The following is a 17,830-nucleotide window of genomic DNA, read 5'->3' as shown; positions in this document are numbered from 1 at the left end:
GAATTTGAGGCTCAGAGAAGGCTTGCCTAGGTCACAGGTCACAAAGCAGGATGCAGTGGAGCCGAGACTCCGGTCTGCATTCCATGCTGGCTCTGTCAGCCTTTGAGTTTGCAACCCTTGACGTCCCAATCCCTTGCTCAGAGTTTCTCAGAGGAAGATAGCAGAGCCAAAGAGGAAGAAAGGCTTAATGACCCTTGTCATATTGTATCAAACCAATGGCACTGGTTCCCCTGCTGCGCTGGGAGCAAACCAACGTGGGAATGGGGTTTTTCTCTCCATGTCCTGTGACTGGTACAGAGCCAGCTGGGGAGCTATGGGCTGAACAAATGAGGTAACCCACTCTCAGTCCACAGAGCCAGATGCAGAGCTGGGATGCAAACCCAGGGCTCCTGCCTGCCCGCCCAGGGCTCTTCCAGACCTGGTTGCCGCCCAACCTATCCTGTTTTCTTCGGATGCTGAGAGAGGTCAAGAGCACAGGTTGAGGTCTAGCATATTTACACTCAAACTCCAGCTCCACCTCTCACCACTTTGAGCCTCGGTTTCTGCACCAGTGAACGGAGCTAATCACTTACCTCAAAGGGCCGCTGCGAGAATTTGATGAGATCACGCACATACCTTCTTGCGATAACCAGCACCTAATAGATACTCAATAAATAGGAGCTATTATTGTGATACATATTTTGTATGAGTGTGTGGGGTTAAGAGGGATTAAGTTGCCTATGTCTTGAAATCCTTTCCCTTATGCTTTGACTTGCCCTCCCTTAACCCAAGGCAGCCTGAGCCCTTCATAGGACTGCACACAAGGTCACGCTCAGGCGAGGGCTTCCCATATATCTCAGGAGCTTGTGAACAATGATCTGAATTGTCTACTCACCTTCCATCATTCCACCAACATATAACGAGCTCCTACTCTCCAGCAGGCCCTGGGTCAGGGCTGGAGATGTAGGAGAAGTTGAACATGTCCTGCCTTTGAAGACTATCCACCTGGCTGGTGAGGTTAGACAAGGTCCCATGATTCTGATACATGGAAGATGATGACAAGTCTTATGGGAAGGGGAACAAAAGGGCTACCTTCAGGAAGATGCATTCCCACTCCAGCAGAGACTGCTAGATGCTCATCCACATCCGGGCTCTCCGCTCCTTCCCAGCCTGGACTACTACATTTCCCAGTCTCCCCTGCAATTCAGTGTGGCCACATGACCCAGTTGTGGTGATTGAATGTGGACTGAAGAGTTGTGTGCTACTTCTGAGCCTGGCCCCTCAAAAGCCCCAACACTCCTTAATACTCCCCGCTCTGAATGGCTGGAATAAAGATGACCCCCAGGGTAACCTTGAGACCCACGTGTTGTAGATTCAGAAGGACTGAGTGGAGAGTTTCTGCCCACCCACAACTGTTACATGAACAAGAACTCTACTTCTAGCGAATTTGCCGGGTATTTGTAACAGTCTGTTACAGTAACTACCGTTAACCTAATACATCTGCCTTGAAAGTCAGATTTTTTTCATTATGTAACTTTTCCCCTTCACAACTTTAACAATTATATTTAGTGCTGTAGTACTAAGTTACCAATGTTATTGTCACAACTTAATTCTTTAACTGGAGATAATACTCCTGACCAGGATTGTTTCAGATTGGGATATTCTTTTTTTTTTTTTTTTTTGCGGTACGCGGGCCTCTCACCGCTGCGGCCTCTCCCACTGCGGAGCACAGGCTCCGGACGCGCAGGCCCAGCGGCCACGGCCCACGGGCCCAGCCGCTCCGCGGCACGCGGGATCCTCCCAGACCGGGGCACGAACCCGCGCCCCCTGCACCGGCAGGCGGACTCTCAACCACTGCGCCACCAGGGAAGCCCAGATTGGGATATTCTTATTCATTAGTTCTGTGGGGTCCTTTTTGTTTGTTTTTTGTTGGTTGTTGTTGTTGACTGGAATTAGATCTTAAACTAGATTTTTCAGGAAGGGTATGTGAGGGTTACAATTCCTGCGTGTTTGAAAATAGATCTTGCTTCTCTTCATACAGGAATGATGTACTACTTTGTGGATAATGAATCTGGGGGAGGGTATCTCTCCCCATCCCTCCTCCAACTCTGTAGACATTGGTCCACTGTGTACTGACATGGAGAAGTTCAAGGCCAGCCTGTATCACTGAGGGTCCCAGCAGGAGCCAGGCGACACATTCAAACTGAGTAATTGAGGAGAGTTTAGTAAAGGGATTATTTACATTCAGTTATAAAATGAATAAAGTCTGAGGATCTAATGTATAATATGGTGGCTATAGTTGATAACATTATTGTATAACTGACGCTTGCTAATAGAACTTAAATGGTCTCACATGCAAAAAGAGGTAAATGTGTGAGGTGATGGATGCATTCATTAACTTAATGGGGAAAAATCCTTTCAAAATGGATACGTATATCAAATCATCCCATCGTACACTTTAATCTTACTATTTTATTTGTCAATTATACCTTGGTAAAGCTGAAAAAATATTAAATTTGTATAATTTACAAATTATTTATTTACAAAGAAGTAGGTAGGTGTAGCTGTCAGTGCACTGCCCATATGTCCTCAGCAATGACCGCTACGTGGCAACAGCTGCTCCCTACTAATACCTGAGTCAGCATCTCTGTCTCTCTGTCTCTCTCTCTCCTGCAGGTGTTTTCTAACTGTGCAAGTAAGCTTAGCCACTGTGTTGAGCAACCTAAAAACTCCAGGAACGTAACATCCTGGAGCAGCCCTCCAACAATGGCAGTGGGCAGTGGGTGGATAAACCTGGCAGCCTCCTCGCTCCTCAGTTGGATTAGCTCTGGGACACATTCTTCATCGTCTCCGAGTTTCCCTGAGGGACTGAGCTCCAGTTGTCCTGGCTGGTAAGCTGTCTGGATGTATTAGCTTCTCTCACGTGCTGTCTCACTTCTGCCCTCCCCTTCCCATGCTTCCTGGGATCTCTTCCCAAATAAACTACTTGTGTTCAAATCTTTATCTCAAGCTCTGCTTTTGGGGGGACCCTCACCCAGAGAGCAGAGTTTAGGGAAAGCAACAAAGGCTAGTGCAGTAGCCCGAGGGGCAGGAGGGAACCTGGAGAGAGAATGGTGTGGAGAGGGCCACCTGTTGGGAGCCTTGACCTTGGTAGAGAGACACAGTTGACCCCGTGACTGTGCCAGGGGGAGAGAGGGCATAAACATCCTGACTTCTCCCTCCTCCCACCTTCTGATCTCCTGCTGGTGCCCCCTAACAACCAAACCCAACCAGAAGTCAGAGAGCAAGAGAGCCTATTGGCGTTTCCATAGTGGTCAGGCTGCCTGGCACAGCAGTAGCGAGAAGGGCAGAAAGGGCATCTGGAGGGTCAAACGGAAGATGTGCAGCACACAGCCTGATTTTTTTCCTTTGCATTTGACTTGCTTGGAAAGCATAATTGCGATAGTCCAGAATCCGGGAGAAGGCTTTTCCAGGTGTCAGGATGGAGTAAACTAAGGGGCAGAGACTGGAGGGGCTGAGGTGTGTTGGAGCCAGCATTTGTTATCTACGGCTGCCTAACAATCCACCCCAAGACTTAGTGGCTCCAAATAACAGCCAGTTATTATATATGCAATTGTGTAGGTCTGGACTTTGGGCTGGGGTCAGCTGGGTAATTCTTCTGTTCCACATGGCACAACTGTAGTCACATATTCAGCTGGCAGCTGTTCTGGTCTGGAGGGTCCAACGTGGCTCCACTAGTGTGTTTGGTTTCTTGGTGGAGATGCTGGAAAGGCTGGTGGACTGAAATGACTATACATGGGTTCTCTTAGTGTGATGATCTCAAGGTACTTGAATTTTTTACACAGTGACTCAGGGTTCCCAGAAAGAATGTTCAAGAGGTCCCAGTGGCAGCTGCAAGACTTCTTATGACCTAGGCTCAAAGTCCAGGAATGCCACCTCCACCACATTCTATCAAACAAGTCACTCAGTCCAGCCCAGGTACAAAAGGAGGAAAATTAGACTCCATCGGGCAGTGGGAGGACTAGCAAAGAACCGTGTCACTTTTCACCAACCAGCAAGTCATCCAGGTTGACTCGTGTTTGGGGAATGTGCTGGGAAGTGATGGGACTGATGTTGGAGGGGGACTGGAATGTCATGACAGGGGCTGGGGAGACAGTAATAAGGTGGAGAGTGAAGGTTCTGGAGTCAGATTCTAATTCAAGTCCCAGCTCTGCCATGTATAACACATGTGCCAAGCAGGCTGTCCTTTCTCTGAGCCTCAGAGTTCTCATCTGTCAAGTGGGACCCATTCCTACTTCACAGGATGCTGTAGAGATTAAATGGGATGGTGTTTATGAAGTGCTTCCCTGAGAACCTGGCTCCAAGTATGTCTCAGTAAACAGGAGCCATTATCATGTACCCTGAGTGACATGGGGAGCCAGGAAAGGATCTTACAGAAAACCCCTCTGGCTTCAACAATGTATCCGAAGGATCATTTTTGACCCGTTCTCGCCCTTACTCTCACACAACCCGACACAAGCCCAGCTGATTTTACACCCTAAATGTAGCCTGAACCTGATTTTCCCCGTCTCCCCCACTGTCACGGGCATCTCCACCCAGACCCTGCAGTGGCCTCCTCCCTGCTCTCCCACGCATCCTCTGGCCCCTCTGCAATGCCTTCCCCTCAGAGCAGCGAGCCCAGGCTTCATCTCCAGCTGCACACGAACCACATGGGGGATGGTGTTCAAGTACAGACTCCAGTTCAAAAGGGCTGGGATGGGGTCTGAGAGGCTGTGGTTCTAATCTGCTCCTAGATGATAATGATGCCGATGATTTCAGGACCACACTTGGAGTAGCTGCTGGAGGCTGTTTTTCCCAAATAAAAGTTTAACCTCATCTCGCCTCCACTTAAAACCCTCCATTGACTTTCCAGTGCTCTCAGGGGAAAGAGCAAATCCTCACCGCATCCCACAGGCCCCACGTGACCTGGTTTCTTGCCTGACTCTCTGGCCCCTTGCCCTCCACCCTCCCACTCCCTCTTTCCCCCTTATTCATTGTTAATGTATCTCTTCTATAATGAAATGAAATAGCAGCACCATCCCACCCAAGTACTGGAACACCACCAATAACCTGAATGTACCTGTATGCTGCTCCCTCCTCCTCCCCCATTCCCGAGATAACCATTCTTCTCAAATTTGTGTTTATCTTTCCTTTGCTTTAAATTTTTTTTCTGCTGATGCATGTTTGTCTAAACATGCATATGTTTGGTTTCGCTTTTATTGTACATTCTAAAAGTTGCATCATAGAGTATGTAGTTTTCTGCAACTTATTCTTTTCTTCAACATCGTTTGTGAGATAGATCTGTGTTGTTGTCTGCTGAAGTTCATTCAGCTTTACTGCAGTATAATATTCCATGGTGTGACTAGTCCAGTTTATTTGCCCACCCGCCTGTGGATGGGCATCTGGGTGTTTCCAATGTTTTTGCTATTAGGAACAGCGCTGGTGGAACATTCCTGTAGGCTTTCTCCGGTTGCACCGTGGGCCGGTTTTTCAAGGGTAAATGCCTAGGAGGGGATTCGCTGTGTGCCCCCTCCCCTCTTTTCATTCCCCAGCTCCCTGGGGTCTCTCACGAGGTCTCTCCACCTCGGCTGCCCTCCTCCACTCCACCTGCACCCACCTCGACCCACTTCACCTGGTAAACTCCGTGTCCTCAGAGAAGCCTTCCCCCACCTGCAGGCCACAGCTGGCCCCCATTAAAGCTTCCTGATTATACATTTACGTTGTGTGATTCTGCGATGAGCGTGAGTCTCGCCCCGTAGAGTGCGAGACCCACGAGGTTTGTGAAGCGCACCGGTTCCCAGCTTCCAGCTCGGGCCTGGCACACTGCAGGCGCCCAGGCAGTAGCGTGACCGTGCCGGAGGGACCGGGCAGGAGGCAGAGCCCGGCCAGGCGGCTGCAGCCTGAGCCCACAGGTGACTCCAACCCGGCGTCCCGGGCTAGCGATTGGGGGCGGGCCGCGGCCCCGAGATGGCTCGAGTACGTCCCCACCGCCCTGCAGGAGTTCCAGGAAATGCGCTGCGCGGGTCTGATGGCCGGAGCGGGGGCGCCGGCAAAGGGGCGGGGGCGGGGGCGGGGCCCGGGGCGGCGTGGGGGGTGGGTGGAGCCGGGACCCATTAAGAAGAGCGTGGCGGGCCGCGGTCCCTGCAGGCTCCCGGGAAAGCAGACCGGCCTCCGACCCAGCGGGACCACTGATTTTCGGCGGAGGGAGCAGCGCCGGTGTGCACGCTTGGCAGCATGGCCCAGACGCCAGCTTTCGACAAGCCCAAAGTGAGCGCGGGCGGGGGCTCGGGGTCCGGGGTTCGGCGTCCGGGTCCTTGTCTGGCTGGAGGGCTTAGGGGCATCCATGGACGGGGAGCAAACGGGGCCCCTGCAGGCGCTTTCTTCCCTCAGCCCAGGCCCTCGCCCGCCTCCAGGCCGTTTAATGAGAGGCAAAGAGACAGGAAGAGTCCTGAATTCGGAGGCGCCCCTGGCTGTCTTCCAAGTTCTGCTTCTGCCTTTGATTTGACCCATCTGGGTCTCAGTTTCACTATCTGTCAGATGGGCGTCCTAGCACCAACGGCGCTGAGCAGCCTAGGTAGGTGGCTTAAGCTCTCTGAGCCTCAGCTGTAAAATGGGGCCCGGTTTCTACACCCATAGGCACCTAGTGTTGTAGACAATACATACTGAGTGCTGGGTGAATGGAAACAGCTTTATACTCCAACACTATGATGGTGAGTGCCAAGGAGCCTAGGTTTGTGGATGTGCCCGTGAGAGCACTGGGCCATGCCAGAGACAGGAGGGAGGGGAACAGGGCACCCCTCTCTACACGCTAGAGGGGCTGGGTGGGCCTTAGGCCTTGGGCCCCGGTAGGGTTCACTTGGGGCCAAGCCACGGCCACTAGCCCCAAGGGATAAACCCCTTGTCGCTTCTCCCACCAGCTTGGGTGGGAGGGAATAGTGGGTTCAGGGAGGGCCTGGGCCCACTTGGTGGGCTTTGGAGCCCTGAGATTCAGTCCAAGGAAGGCAGGGGCCCAGGAGTCTGTTCATCAGGGTGAATTAGCTAGTAGGGTTGAGACTGCTGGGGGTGGGTTAGGGGAAGGGGTGAGCTGCAATCGGCTTCCATTTACCTCTCTGAGAAACAGGTGTGAGTGATGACGGCAGGTATCACCGGAAAAGCATTGGTGAGAATCCGTGGGGAGGTGGGGAAGGTGAGGGGGGGCTCTGAGGAGGTGAGGCCTGGCCCCCACTTCTGATGCCCCTACCAGAGGGCAAATGCTCGCTACTCCCTGCCAGACGCCGCAGGCCCTGGGGCTGAGCTCCTACATCCCCCATGCCTCCTTCACAGCTCGTCTGGATGCCCCAGGCCCCATCATTAGTTCTTCTTTCCTTTGAAGGCTTTTTTTTTTTTCTTTCTCTGGCCACACCACGCGGCTTGCGGGATCTTAGTGAAAGCTTGCGGGAGACCAAAGGACTGGATGGCCAGGGAATCCCCTTTTTTCCTTTTTTTTTTTATTTTTATTTTTATTTTTTTAATGCTTTGGGATTCCCTCTGCCCTTGGGCTGGGGGATCACCTTACCCTGATATGAATCCCAAGGCAGTAGACACTCCTTGACCGGGAGTGAAATAGGGGTTATGGAGAGAAATAATAGGCAACCCTTCTGTAGAACTTGCTATATGCACCAACTCAGTCTTTGCAACACTTTTACAACAGGCCTATGAGGGAGGGACTATTATTATCATGCCCATTTTTTAGGCCTCTCCCTATCCTCTCTGCTTCAAGCTGGCAGGTCATTTCCCCTCTCTGGGCTCCAGGTTTCTACACCTGGGAAATGGGCTCCACCTGCCATGGGGGTGTCCAAAGGTTAAAAGGCAATGCTTGGGAGGGAAGGTAGAGTGTCAGCCACTATGTACGTGAGATGTCATACATTTTATATTACTGTGAGGAGCAAACGTGCCTGAGCTGGCCAGCAAAGCCAGGAGTGTGAATCTCAGAGCCCCTGTGACCAGAGCCAGTTCCCTGCCTTCCCTGTGGAGTAGCTAGTAATGAGAACCAGTAGTATTAACAGCTAGAGCTTATTGAGTTGAATTATTGCTCTGTGCCAGGCACCATTCTGAATACATTAACCTTCATTAATTCATTGGATCCTAGCAATGAGTCTGGGAGGTAGCTGGTGTCATCGCATTTTATAGATGATCAGAGAGGCACAGATTAACTAGGCCTACGATCACACAGCTAGGATGTGGCCAAGCTGGGGTTTGAGCCCAGGGTGGGCTGGCTTCAAAAAATCCCATGCCCTAGCCAGCTTTCCTGAACTGCCTCTGCTGGGCTCTTTGGCGTCTCATACCTACCACCAGGTGAGGCTCAGGACTGGCCAACTTTGAGAAGGCAGAGCAAGGCAGTGTTTTCCAAACTTTAATGTATAGTCACATCACCTGACGCTTGTCAATGCTTGTTCAGACTCTGAATCAGGAGATCTGGGAGGGGGCCTGAGATGCTGTGCTCCTAGCAAGCTCCCAGGAGATGCTAATTCTGCTGGGCCGTGACCACACTTTGAGTAGCAAAATCCTAGGCGGCTGCCTACCTGCTCTGATTATGTTATTTCAACAAGTAGCTTCCTGAACACAACCGGGTGTGGAGAAGTGGCCCTTATCAGTCTCTTTCCACATGAGGCAAGGCTGGAAAATCCCATGGCCCTCAGGAGTTCAGTGTTGTTCAGAGAGCAACGCTGATCACATGCCTGTCATTATAATAACAGTAACAATGCTGCCATTTGAGTGTTCGTGGGTACCAGGCACCTTCAGTGATTTATTTCACAGAATCCTCTGGACAGCTCAACAAGGCGGCTGTTTTCGTCCCCATTTACAGATGATGAAATTAAGGCCTGAAAGGTGAAGTGGCTTGTCCAAGGCTACACAAAATCTGACAGCCTTGAAGCTGTAGGCTGGAGAGTGAGCTGGTCCAGGTTGGAACAGCCCGGTCCCTTCCTAATGCAGAGACTTGAGGCTCAAGGTCCAACATACTTTTCTTTCTCATATTTGAATGTTTACTCCGTTTCAGGCACTGTTCTAACTGCTTTGCATATAGTAACTCATTTAATGCTCACAACAGCCCTTTAAAGTCCTACTATTATCTTCATATACATATAAGGAAACTGAGGCTCAGAGAGGGGAAGGAACTTGTCAAAGTCACACAGCCAGAAAGCAGCAGAGTTAGACTTGAACCGAGACCTACCTAAGACTGAAGCAGATGCTGTTAACTGCTTTGCTGATTTACACCCCACTTTGTAAATCGGGGTGGCTGTGGGATTCAGATAGACTGATCTTGGATCCTTGCCTCACCACTCAGCAGCTACAAGGGCTCAGGTGGACAATTCCCTGAGCCCCAGCTTCCTTCTCTGTAAAGTGGGCTGACAAAGCCAAGGTCACAGTGTTCTTGGGGGAAATGGATGCTGGTTAGCACCTGTGAAGCACCTGGCTGGCGCAGCAGGCCCTCGGGTGTGCATTTCCTCCCTGGGGCCCCCGGTGGGGGCCTCTCTCCACCTGCGTCTTTGTCTCTCTCTCTCTCTGTCTCTCTTGCCTTCCAGCCACAAAGCCCACTGTGTTAGCACTGCTTCGGCTTTTGGGCTTTTTCTGCTTTTCTGTTACCAGAGCCACCTGTTAAAAGAAAAATGCCCCTGGCTGGGAAGAGCCTGCCGGCCTTGCTTGTTACAACGCCCGCCCCCGGGCAGTTGGGAGGGAGGGGAAGAGTGAGATTGGGTTTCATTGAAGCCTTTTGTTTGACAGAGGAAGAAGCAAGGACCAGAGAAGGGAAGTGCGGTGTGTGTGGTCACACACTGAGGCAGGACAGGCCACATCTGACCTCAGGGTGGGCTTGGCCTGGGTGGGAAGGGGCCCTGTGAGCTGGAAGAAGCTTGTCCGTCTACCCTGTTGTCCTAGGGGGTGCCCCCTGGGCCAGGGAAGGGTAGGACTGTGGCCTGGTTTTGGACAGGGGAGAAGAGTAAGCCAGGGCGGCCAAGGTGAGGTCCAAGCCTACATTTACCCAGAGTGTTGGGACCAGGCTCACCCACACTCCTTAGGGTTCTGAGGCTCCAGAGCGGCAAGGTGGGGGAAGAGGCAGTCTCTGGGGGTCTTGAGTGAGTTGCTTCTCTGTGCCTCAGTTTCCCCATCTGTAAAATGGGAATCATATTTGTATCCACCCTACATGCAATGCCAAGTGCAGGCCTGGGGCAGGGGGCAGGCCAATGCCAGCTGCTACTGATTAGCCTTGTCATGGTTATTAATCATGTTTAGATTTTACCAGTGCTGACTCAGCACCCATATGCAGGATGAACAGAGTGTGCCGTGGTGGTTATGACCTCCCGCTTTAGAGTCAAACAGCTTCCTGCTGTGGCAGTCATTACACTGTTCCCTAGGGCAAGTTCCTTAATCTCTCTGAGCCTCAGACTTCTCACTTATAAAATGGGGGTAACTGTGCTAAGTTCCTAGGCTGCTGCTCAGCAGGCTGTCCCCCTGGCTGAGGACACACCTTGCCTTCTGTGAAGCCCCTGGGGAAGCTCACAGAGGCAGCGGGGAGCTTGGTTGGCCCTGAGTCAGCAGGAGGCACTGAGGGACTGCTAGGCCCCTTCTGCTCTGTGCCTCGGAGCTATAGGAGCCCGGATGCGGCTGAGCCCAGAGGACTTGCCTGGAGGACGTGTGACTGAAACAATGTCAGACCTGGAGCTGCTCTGTCTCCTGGCTTCACCCCAAAAGTCAGCTGAGAGGCTGTGGTGGCATGAGGGCACTGACCTCTGGTTATGCCCAACTCCATGCCAAGAGTAGGGCTAAGCAGGGAAGTGGGCACCTGTGGCTCATCGAGGTTCTGACCGCAGTGCCCGGGTTCTGGGTGCTGGTCAAGCAACCCTGGCTACTCTGCCCCATCTGGGTTCTCTGCCAGGCCCAAGGGGGTAGGTCAGCCCTCCTTTGCTGCAGGGAGAGGACACGGCACTGCTGACATGGGACAGGGGGAGGAGAAAACAATCATTTAGTCATTCAACCCCTGCTGAGCACTTCCTGCTAGGCGGGGCACTGTCCTAGGCCCCGAGGGCACAGCATGATAGCACAAAGTCCCCGCTTTAAAGAAACTAAGAGTTGGGGACAGGGGCATGGTAAGTAAACTGAAAAAGTCAGTGGGATGAAAACAAAATGGGTGTGTTTGCAGGGGGTCTGGGGAGAAGTAGTGTGATTCAGGTGTGCCTGGAAGGTAGACAGCCCCTCCAGCTGTGAGCGGGAGTCAGATGTGGGAGTGTCTGGTCCTGGAGTCCAAGACCCTGGGTCCCCGTCCTGGCTCTGCCACTGACACCTTGGGTGACCTTGGCGAGTGCATATACCTCCCTGGGCCTTACCTGCCTGCCTGGCATCTCCTGAGAGCAAGGACTCGGCATGTTTCTCCACGTCCCCACAGAGCCTGGCACCTGAAGGGGGCTTAGTAAATATTTTTTGGCGACTGGGGATGCTTCCTGTTTAGACCTGGAGGATTTCCTGCACTTCTGTCAGATGTTCGCTGTGAGTCAGGCCCATGGAGAGCGAATGTAGGGGAGGGGGGTGCTGAGATTCTCCTCCTGAGTGGTCAGGAGGCCGGGTGTAGGTCTGGTGCAAGCGCCAGGGAGGTCGTGTGGCAGCGCGCAGGACTTGGGTTAGAGGTGCAGGGGCTTGGCTTCTAACCCAGATCTGCCACTGCAGGTCTGGGTAACCCTGGGCAGGTCACGGAATTCCTCTGAGCTCAGCTTGGCAAGTCCAATTCCCCATCTGCAACATGGAGCTAGTGTGTCCCTTGCCTAGGGGTGGAGACCAAATGAAATAAAGGGTCTGATAACAGTAAACAGCTGTTACTATTGCTGGATTATTTACATCTGAGGCTAGGCCTGCCGAGAAAGTAGAGCAGGAGCTCAAGATTCAAAGCTGGGTACAAATCCTAACTCCATCACTGCCTCTGTGTCCTTGGATACTTTTCTGAGCCTCAGTTTCCTCATGTGTAAAATGGGAGTGAAGTCCCCACCTCACTGGTTGTAAGAATGAAATAAGATGATGCATGTAGATGGTCCAGAACATAGGAGATATTCAGTAAGTTGGAGGCCACTGCTGCTATTTCTTTTCTCTGAATGGGTCCAACAGAGCAGGGTCCCCATCCATCTCTGAGCTGGCAGATTTCTCCATGGGTAGTCTCAGTTTTCCAGAAAGTTCAGTGGGAGGCCTGCCTGAGCTTGGACCACCTGTGGAGGCAGCTCCTGGCCTCTGTTCCTCCCCTGAAACGTGTCTGGGCAGCTTCCCAGGAGGCCCTGAGGAGGGCTGGGACCTGTAGGGCACGGTGGGCAAGTGGCAGGCTCTGCTTTCCCTCCCCCCGGGGCACTCCAGTCTCCCGCAGCCCATGGGCTCTCTGAGGCCTCCTTCCCTCACACTGCTCGGCTCAGGCTCCCTGAGCATGTGCTGCGTCTGATGCTGCAGCAAGTCTTCCCAGTGGTGGCTCATCTCCCACCTGGACCACTGTGTCAGCTCTCTGTCCTCTGTTCGGACTTCTCTTCAGCCTGCTTTCCACACAGCAGCCAGAGAAAGCTTTTAGGAGGTGACTACCCCGTGCAAAACCCTTCAGGGGATCACCCTTTACTGTGACCTGTGAGATCTCCCTGCCCTCCACCCCCCTAACTTTCTCTCTGGCCTCATCTCTCACCACCTGATTCCGACACTTAGCGCCTGCATGTCCCTCTGCTTGTTCGCTCTCCTTCCTGTTCCTTTCCCCTGGCTGATTGCTCCTCTATTTTCTTCTCAGAGGGACCCCGCCCCTCCACCGCCTCCTACCTTCTCAGTAACCATTTGTTGCCTCTTCCAGCTTCTGGTGGGTTGTGGCCGCGTCACTCTCATCTGCTGCTGTGGTCCCAGGGCTGCTTCCTCTTGTGTGTGTCTCTCAAAACTCTCTGCCTCCCTTATAAGGAGAAAGAGGACTGGGTGTAGGGCCCATCCAGATAAATCCAGAAAGAACTCCTCTCAAGATTTGTAATCCCATCTTTTGCCCTCTGTGGAAGTAAGTATATGTTCTGGAGATTAGGATGTGGACATCTTTTGGGGGACTACCGTTCAGCCCTCTGTACTGACCCTGGTGAGGGGGTGACTCCTCCCTCTTGAGATCTGATCGCCTTTTGCCTTCTGCACACCACACACTCCTGGTTTCCCTTCCGTCTCTCTGGCAGCTCTTCTCCAGGCTCACCCTCTTATATAAGCCAATGGGTGCTGGCGCTTGTCCAGGCTTTGTCCCATGCTCTTTCCTCGACGTTCCCTTCATGGGCGACCTCATTCAAAATCACAGCCTCAGTCATCTATATTCCTACTCATATTTCCAGCCTGGATCCCTGGAGCTCCAGACCTGCACAGCCACTGGGTCCGTCCATGTGCATCTGGAGGTCTCAGAGCTGTCCCGACTTCACATAAGTAAGATCACACTAACCGTACTTCTCTCCCTGTGCTCTCCCCCTCAGCACTTGGTCCTCTTCCTGGGTTCTCTGTCTCAGAGCGTGGGAATCGCTACCCACCCAGGCCCAACCTGAAGCATCATCCTTGACATGGCTTCCTGTCCACCTGCTTTGCCGTATCTGCCTTGCCACCCTGGTCCAAGGCACCATCATTGCTCATAAACTTCATAAGACCACTTCTAACCGGTCTTGCTATGCTTTGTCCTTTTCAGCTTCAAACCCTGTCATGGCTTCTCTGTTGCTCTCAGGTTGGAACCCAGTCCTCCTTGTGCCCCTGCAGCCTCTCCAGCTCCACAGCCGCTCGCCTCACTGAGCCCATTTCAGTTCCTCTCGTCCACCACATCCTCTTCCACTGCATGGCCTTCGCACATGCTGTTCCCTCTGCCTATATGCTCTTCCAGCCTTCCTGCTCACCCCTGCCTTTGCCTACTTGGTTCCTCTTCCTCCTTCAGCTATTAGCTTAAGTGCTGCTTTCTCTGGGAAGCCATCGTTGGCCCTCTAGCTGGGCGAGTTCTTTTGTTTGTTACCTCTTTGGTAGGTCTCTGTTTGTGCCTCCCAGGAGTTGTCTTGGCTTGTGATTGTACATTTACCAACGTGACATTTACTTAGTGTCTCTCTCCCTTGCTGGACTGTAAGCCTCACGGGAGCGGGACTCTGTCACTTTAGTTTCTCTCTCCATCCCTAGTGCACTCAGCAGGGCCTCAACTATTTGGTGAATGAGGGATTCTTAGTTATGCTTATTATGCTAAATGCTGTTGCTACGTGCTGAGTCCTGACCTAAGCACCCTAGGTGCATCACGTGGTTAAGTCTCACGAAGCCCTGGGAGGAAGGCATGTCATCCTCCCCACTGGACAGATGAGAGCACCGAGACACTGAAAGCGAAGTAACTTTCTCCAGGTCACCCAGGAAGTGAGTGGAGGAGCTGGGATTGCAGCTCTAACCACAGCACTACCCCATCTCTCTGGCTGGATCCTCGCCACAGCCCTGTGAAGGTTAAAGATAAGAAAACAGAGGCTCAGAGAGGTGAGGTCACCTGTCCAAGGTCAGACAGCTGGTTGGCAGTTCCCTGCACTGGAAGCTTCCGTGTTTCCACAGCAGAGCACCTTCTGAGAACCCAGTAAACGTTTGGCTGAGCGGGCACTGAATTCATTTCATCAGGGAATCCAGCAACTCCCTGGATGCAGGGTCTGTGACAGAGTTGGTCCTTTGCTGCTGAGTGACTTCCGGAGAGATGTGATTACTTGGATGTCCTGCTGATACGGAGGCTTGGCGGCCCGGCGGCCCTGTCTCTGCTGGCCTCCCATGGGCCCCAGGCCGGATTTCCCCCACAGGAAGCAGCTCACGTGGGTGCTTCCAGGATGCCCTTGGGCCAGTGGCTCCCTGGCTACTCCCTCTCCAGCCAGGGCAGCCACTTTCTTGTCCAGGCTCCCAAGTTCCAGAGAAGGCCCCACCCTGGTAGAGATGTTTATTAAAAATTTTCTGGCTCTCTGCCTGGCTGGGGAAAAGTCTCTTCCATGACCTGGAACAGGGAGATGGCAGTTGCTTTCCCACTGTTTCTCAGCACCTGCTGTGCTTCTCTTAACAGCCTGCGGAAAGGGCCCTGGCTGAGAGGCAGGGGCTGTCTTCCTGTGGGCCGAACTCGCCCACCTATGCTGTCTTTTTCTTTTTCTTTTTTAACATCTTTATTGGAGTATAATTGCTTTACAACGTTGTGTTAGTTTCTGCTGTATAACAAAGTGAATCAGCTATACATACATACATCCCCATTTCTCCTCCCTCTTGCGTCTTCCACCCTCCCTATCCCACCCCTCTAGGTGGTCGCAAAGCACCGAGCTGACCTCCCTGTGCTATGCAGCTGCTTCCCACTAGCTATTTTACATTTGGTAGTGTATATATGTCAGTGCTACTCTCTCACTTCGCCCCAGCTTACCCTTCCCCCTCCCCATGTCCTCAAGTGCATTCTCTACGTCTGTGTCTTTATTCCTATCCTGCACCTAGGTTCTTCGGAACCTTTTTTTTTTTAGATTCCATATATATGTGTTAGCATATGGTATTTGTTTTTCTCTTTCTGACTTATTTTACTCTGTATGACAGACTCTAGATCCATCCACCTCACTACAAATAACTCAGTTTCGTTTCTTTTTATGGCTGAGTAATATTCCGTTGTATATATGTGCCACATCTTCTTTATCCATTCATCTGTCGATGGACACTTAGGTTGCTTCCATGTCCTGGCTATTGTAAATAGTGCTGCAATGAACATTTTGGTACATGACTCTTTTTTTTTTTTTTTTTTGCATTATGCGGGCCTCTCACTGTTGTGGCCTCTCCCGTTGTGGAGCACGGGCTCCGGATGCGCAGGCTCAGCGGCCATGGCTCACGGGCCCAGCCGCTCCACCGCATGTGGGATCTTCCCGGACCGGGGCACGAACCCGTGTCCCCCGCATCGGCAGGCGGACTCGCAACCACTGCGCCACCAGGGAAGCCCATGACTCTTTTTGAATTATGGTATTCTCAGGGTATATGCCCAGTAGTGGGATTGCTCAGTAGTGGGATCGTATGATAGTTCTATTTTTAGTTTTTTAAGGAAACTCCATACTGTTCTCCATAGTGGCTGTATCAATTTACATTCCTACCAACAGTGCAAGAGGGTTCCATTTTCTCCACACCCTCTCCAGCATTTATTGTTTGTAGATTTTTTGATGGCCATTCTGACCAGTGTGAGTTGATACCTCATTGCAGTTTTGATTTGCATTTCTCTAATGATTAGTGATGTTGAGCATCCTTTCATGTGTTTGTTGACCACCTGTATGTCTTCTTTGGAGAAATGTCTGTCTAAGCCTTCTGCCCATTTTTGGATTGGGTTGTTTCTTGATATTGAGCTGCATGAGCTGTTTGTATCTTTTGGAGATTAATCCTTTGTCAGTTGCTTCATTTGCAAATATTTTCTCCCATTCTGAGGGTTGTCTTTTGGTCTTGTTTATGGTTTCCTTTGCTGTGCAAAAGATTTTAAGACTCATTAGGTCCCATTTGTTTATTTTTGTTTTTATTTCCATTTCTCTAGGAGGTGGGTCAAAAAGGATCTTGCTGTGATTTATGTCATAGAGTGTTCTGCCTATGTTTTCCTCTAAGAGTTTGATAGGGTCTGGCCTTACATTTAGGTCTTTAATCCATTTTGAGTTTATTTTTGCATATGGTGTTAGGGAGTGTTCTAATTTGATTCTTTTACATGTAGCTGTCTAGTTTTCCCAGCACCGCTTATTAAAGAGACTGTCTTTTCTCCATTGTATATTCTTGCCTCCTTTATCAAAGATAAGGTGACCATATGAGCGTGGGTTTATCTCTGGGCTTTCTATCCCGTTCCATTGATCTATATTTCTGTTTTTGTGCCAGTACCATACTGTCTTGATTACTGTAGCATTGTAGTATAGTCTGAAGTCAGGGAGCCTGATTCCTCCAGCTCCGTTTTTCTTTCTCAAGATTGCTTTGGCTATTCGGGGTCTTTTGTGTTTCCATACAAATTGTGAAATTTTTTGTTCTAGTTCTGTGAAAAATGCCATTGTTAGTTTAAGAGGGATTGCATTGAATCTGTAGATTGCTTTGGGTAGTATAGTCATTTTCACAATGTTGATTCTTCCAATCCAAGAACCTGGTATATCTCTCCATCTGTTTGTATCATCTTTAATTTCTTTCATCAGTGTCTTATAGTTTTCTGCATACAGGTCTTTTGCCTCCTTAGGTAAGTCTGTTCCTAGTTATTTTATTCTTTTTGTTGTAATGGTAAATGAGAGTGTTTCCTTAATTTCTCTTTCAGATTTTTCATCATTATACACTGTCTTTTTAAATCCTTAAACTTTTCTTGGACAGCGAGGCAATCTTTGCAGCTGTTTTCAGTTGAGAAAACTGAGGCTCGGAGAAATCAAGTGTCTTGTCTAAGATCACACAGCCAGAGAAGAGGCAGAGCTGGGAGTCCAGCCTGATGAGCTCTCCCCAAGGTCCTTGTCCTTAAACTCTTGGCCTTGTGTATGGAGTATTGTCCATGGGGCTGAGCATGTGGGAGAGGATCACCAAGATGGCCAAGTATCTGGTGCCCTTTCTAGAGTCCTGGAAGGATCTTATTGTCAAATATTGATTCCTGATAAGCTATGTTTCATTTTCAATAACACATGCTTTTGAAAATGGAGACTGATTTTTGAAATATGTTGTAGGTATTCACTAGTCCGGAAGGTCTGTGGCCAGTCCTTTTTGTTAGAGTTGGATCTTGTTTGGTGAGTTGGCTGAGAGTGGGATTTGCCTGCATGGTGGCTGAGGTTCTGTTGCTCCTCCGGGCCCA

General features: G+C 50.9%; 1 protein-coding gene across 1 annotated transcript in view; it reads left to right on the top strand.

The window, feature by feature from the left end:
• Nucleotides 1-6,252: 6,252 nt before the first annotated feature.
• Nucleotides 6,253-17,830, top strand: part of ADA (adenosine deaminase) — a gene marked incomplete at its 5' end in the record, with an annotated part of 28,697 nt that continues 17,119 nt past the window's right edge. The window contains one exon of the mRNA XM_079720305.1: nt 6,253-6,285. Within this exon, the coding sequence (XP_079576431.1) occupies nt 6,253-6,285 (33 nt within the window). The remainder of the gene's footprint in view (nt 6,286-17,830) is intronic.

The sequence above is a fragment of the Hyperoodon ampullatus genome (genome assembly GCF_949752795.1).
Source record: "Hyperoodon ampullatus genome assembly, chromosome: 14".
Lineage (NCBI taxonomy): Eukaryota > Metazoa > Chordata > Mammalia > Artiodactyla > Ziphiidae > Hyperoodon > Hyperoodon ampullatus.
This window is presented reverse-complemented; position numbering and strand designations above follow the sequence as displayed.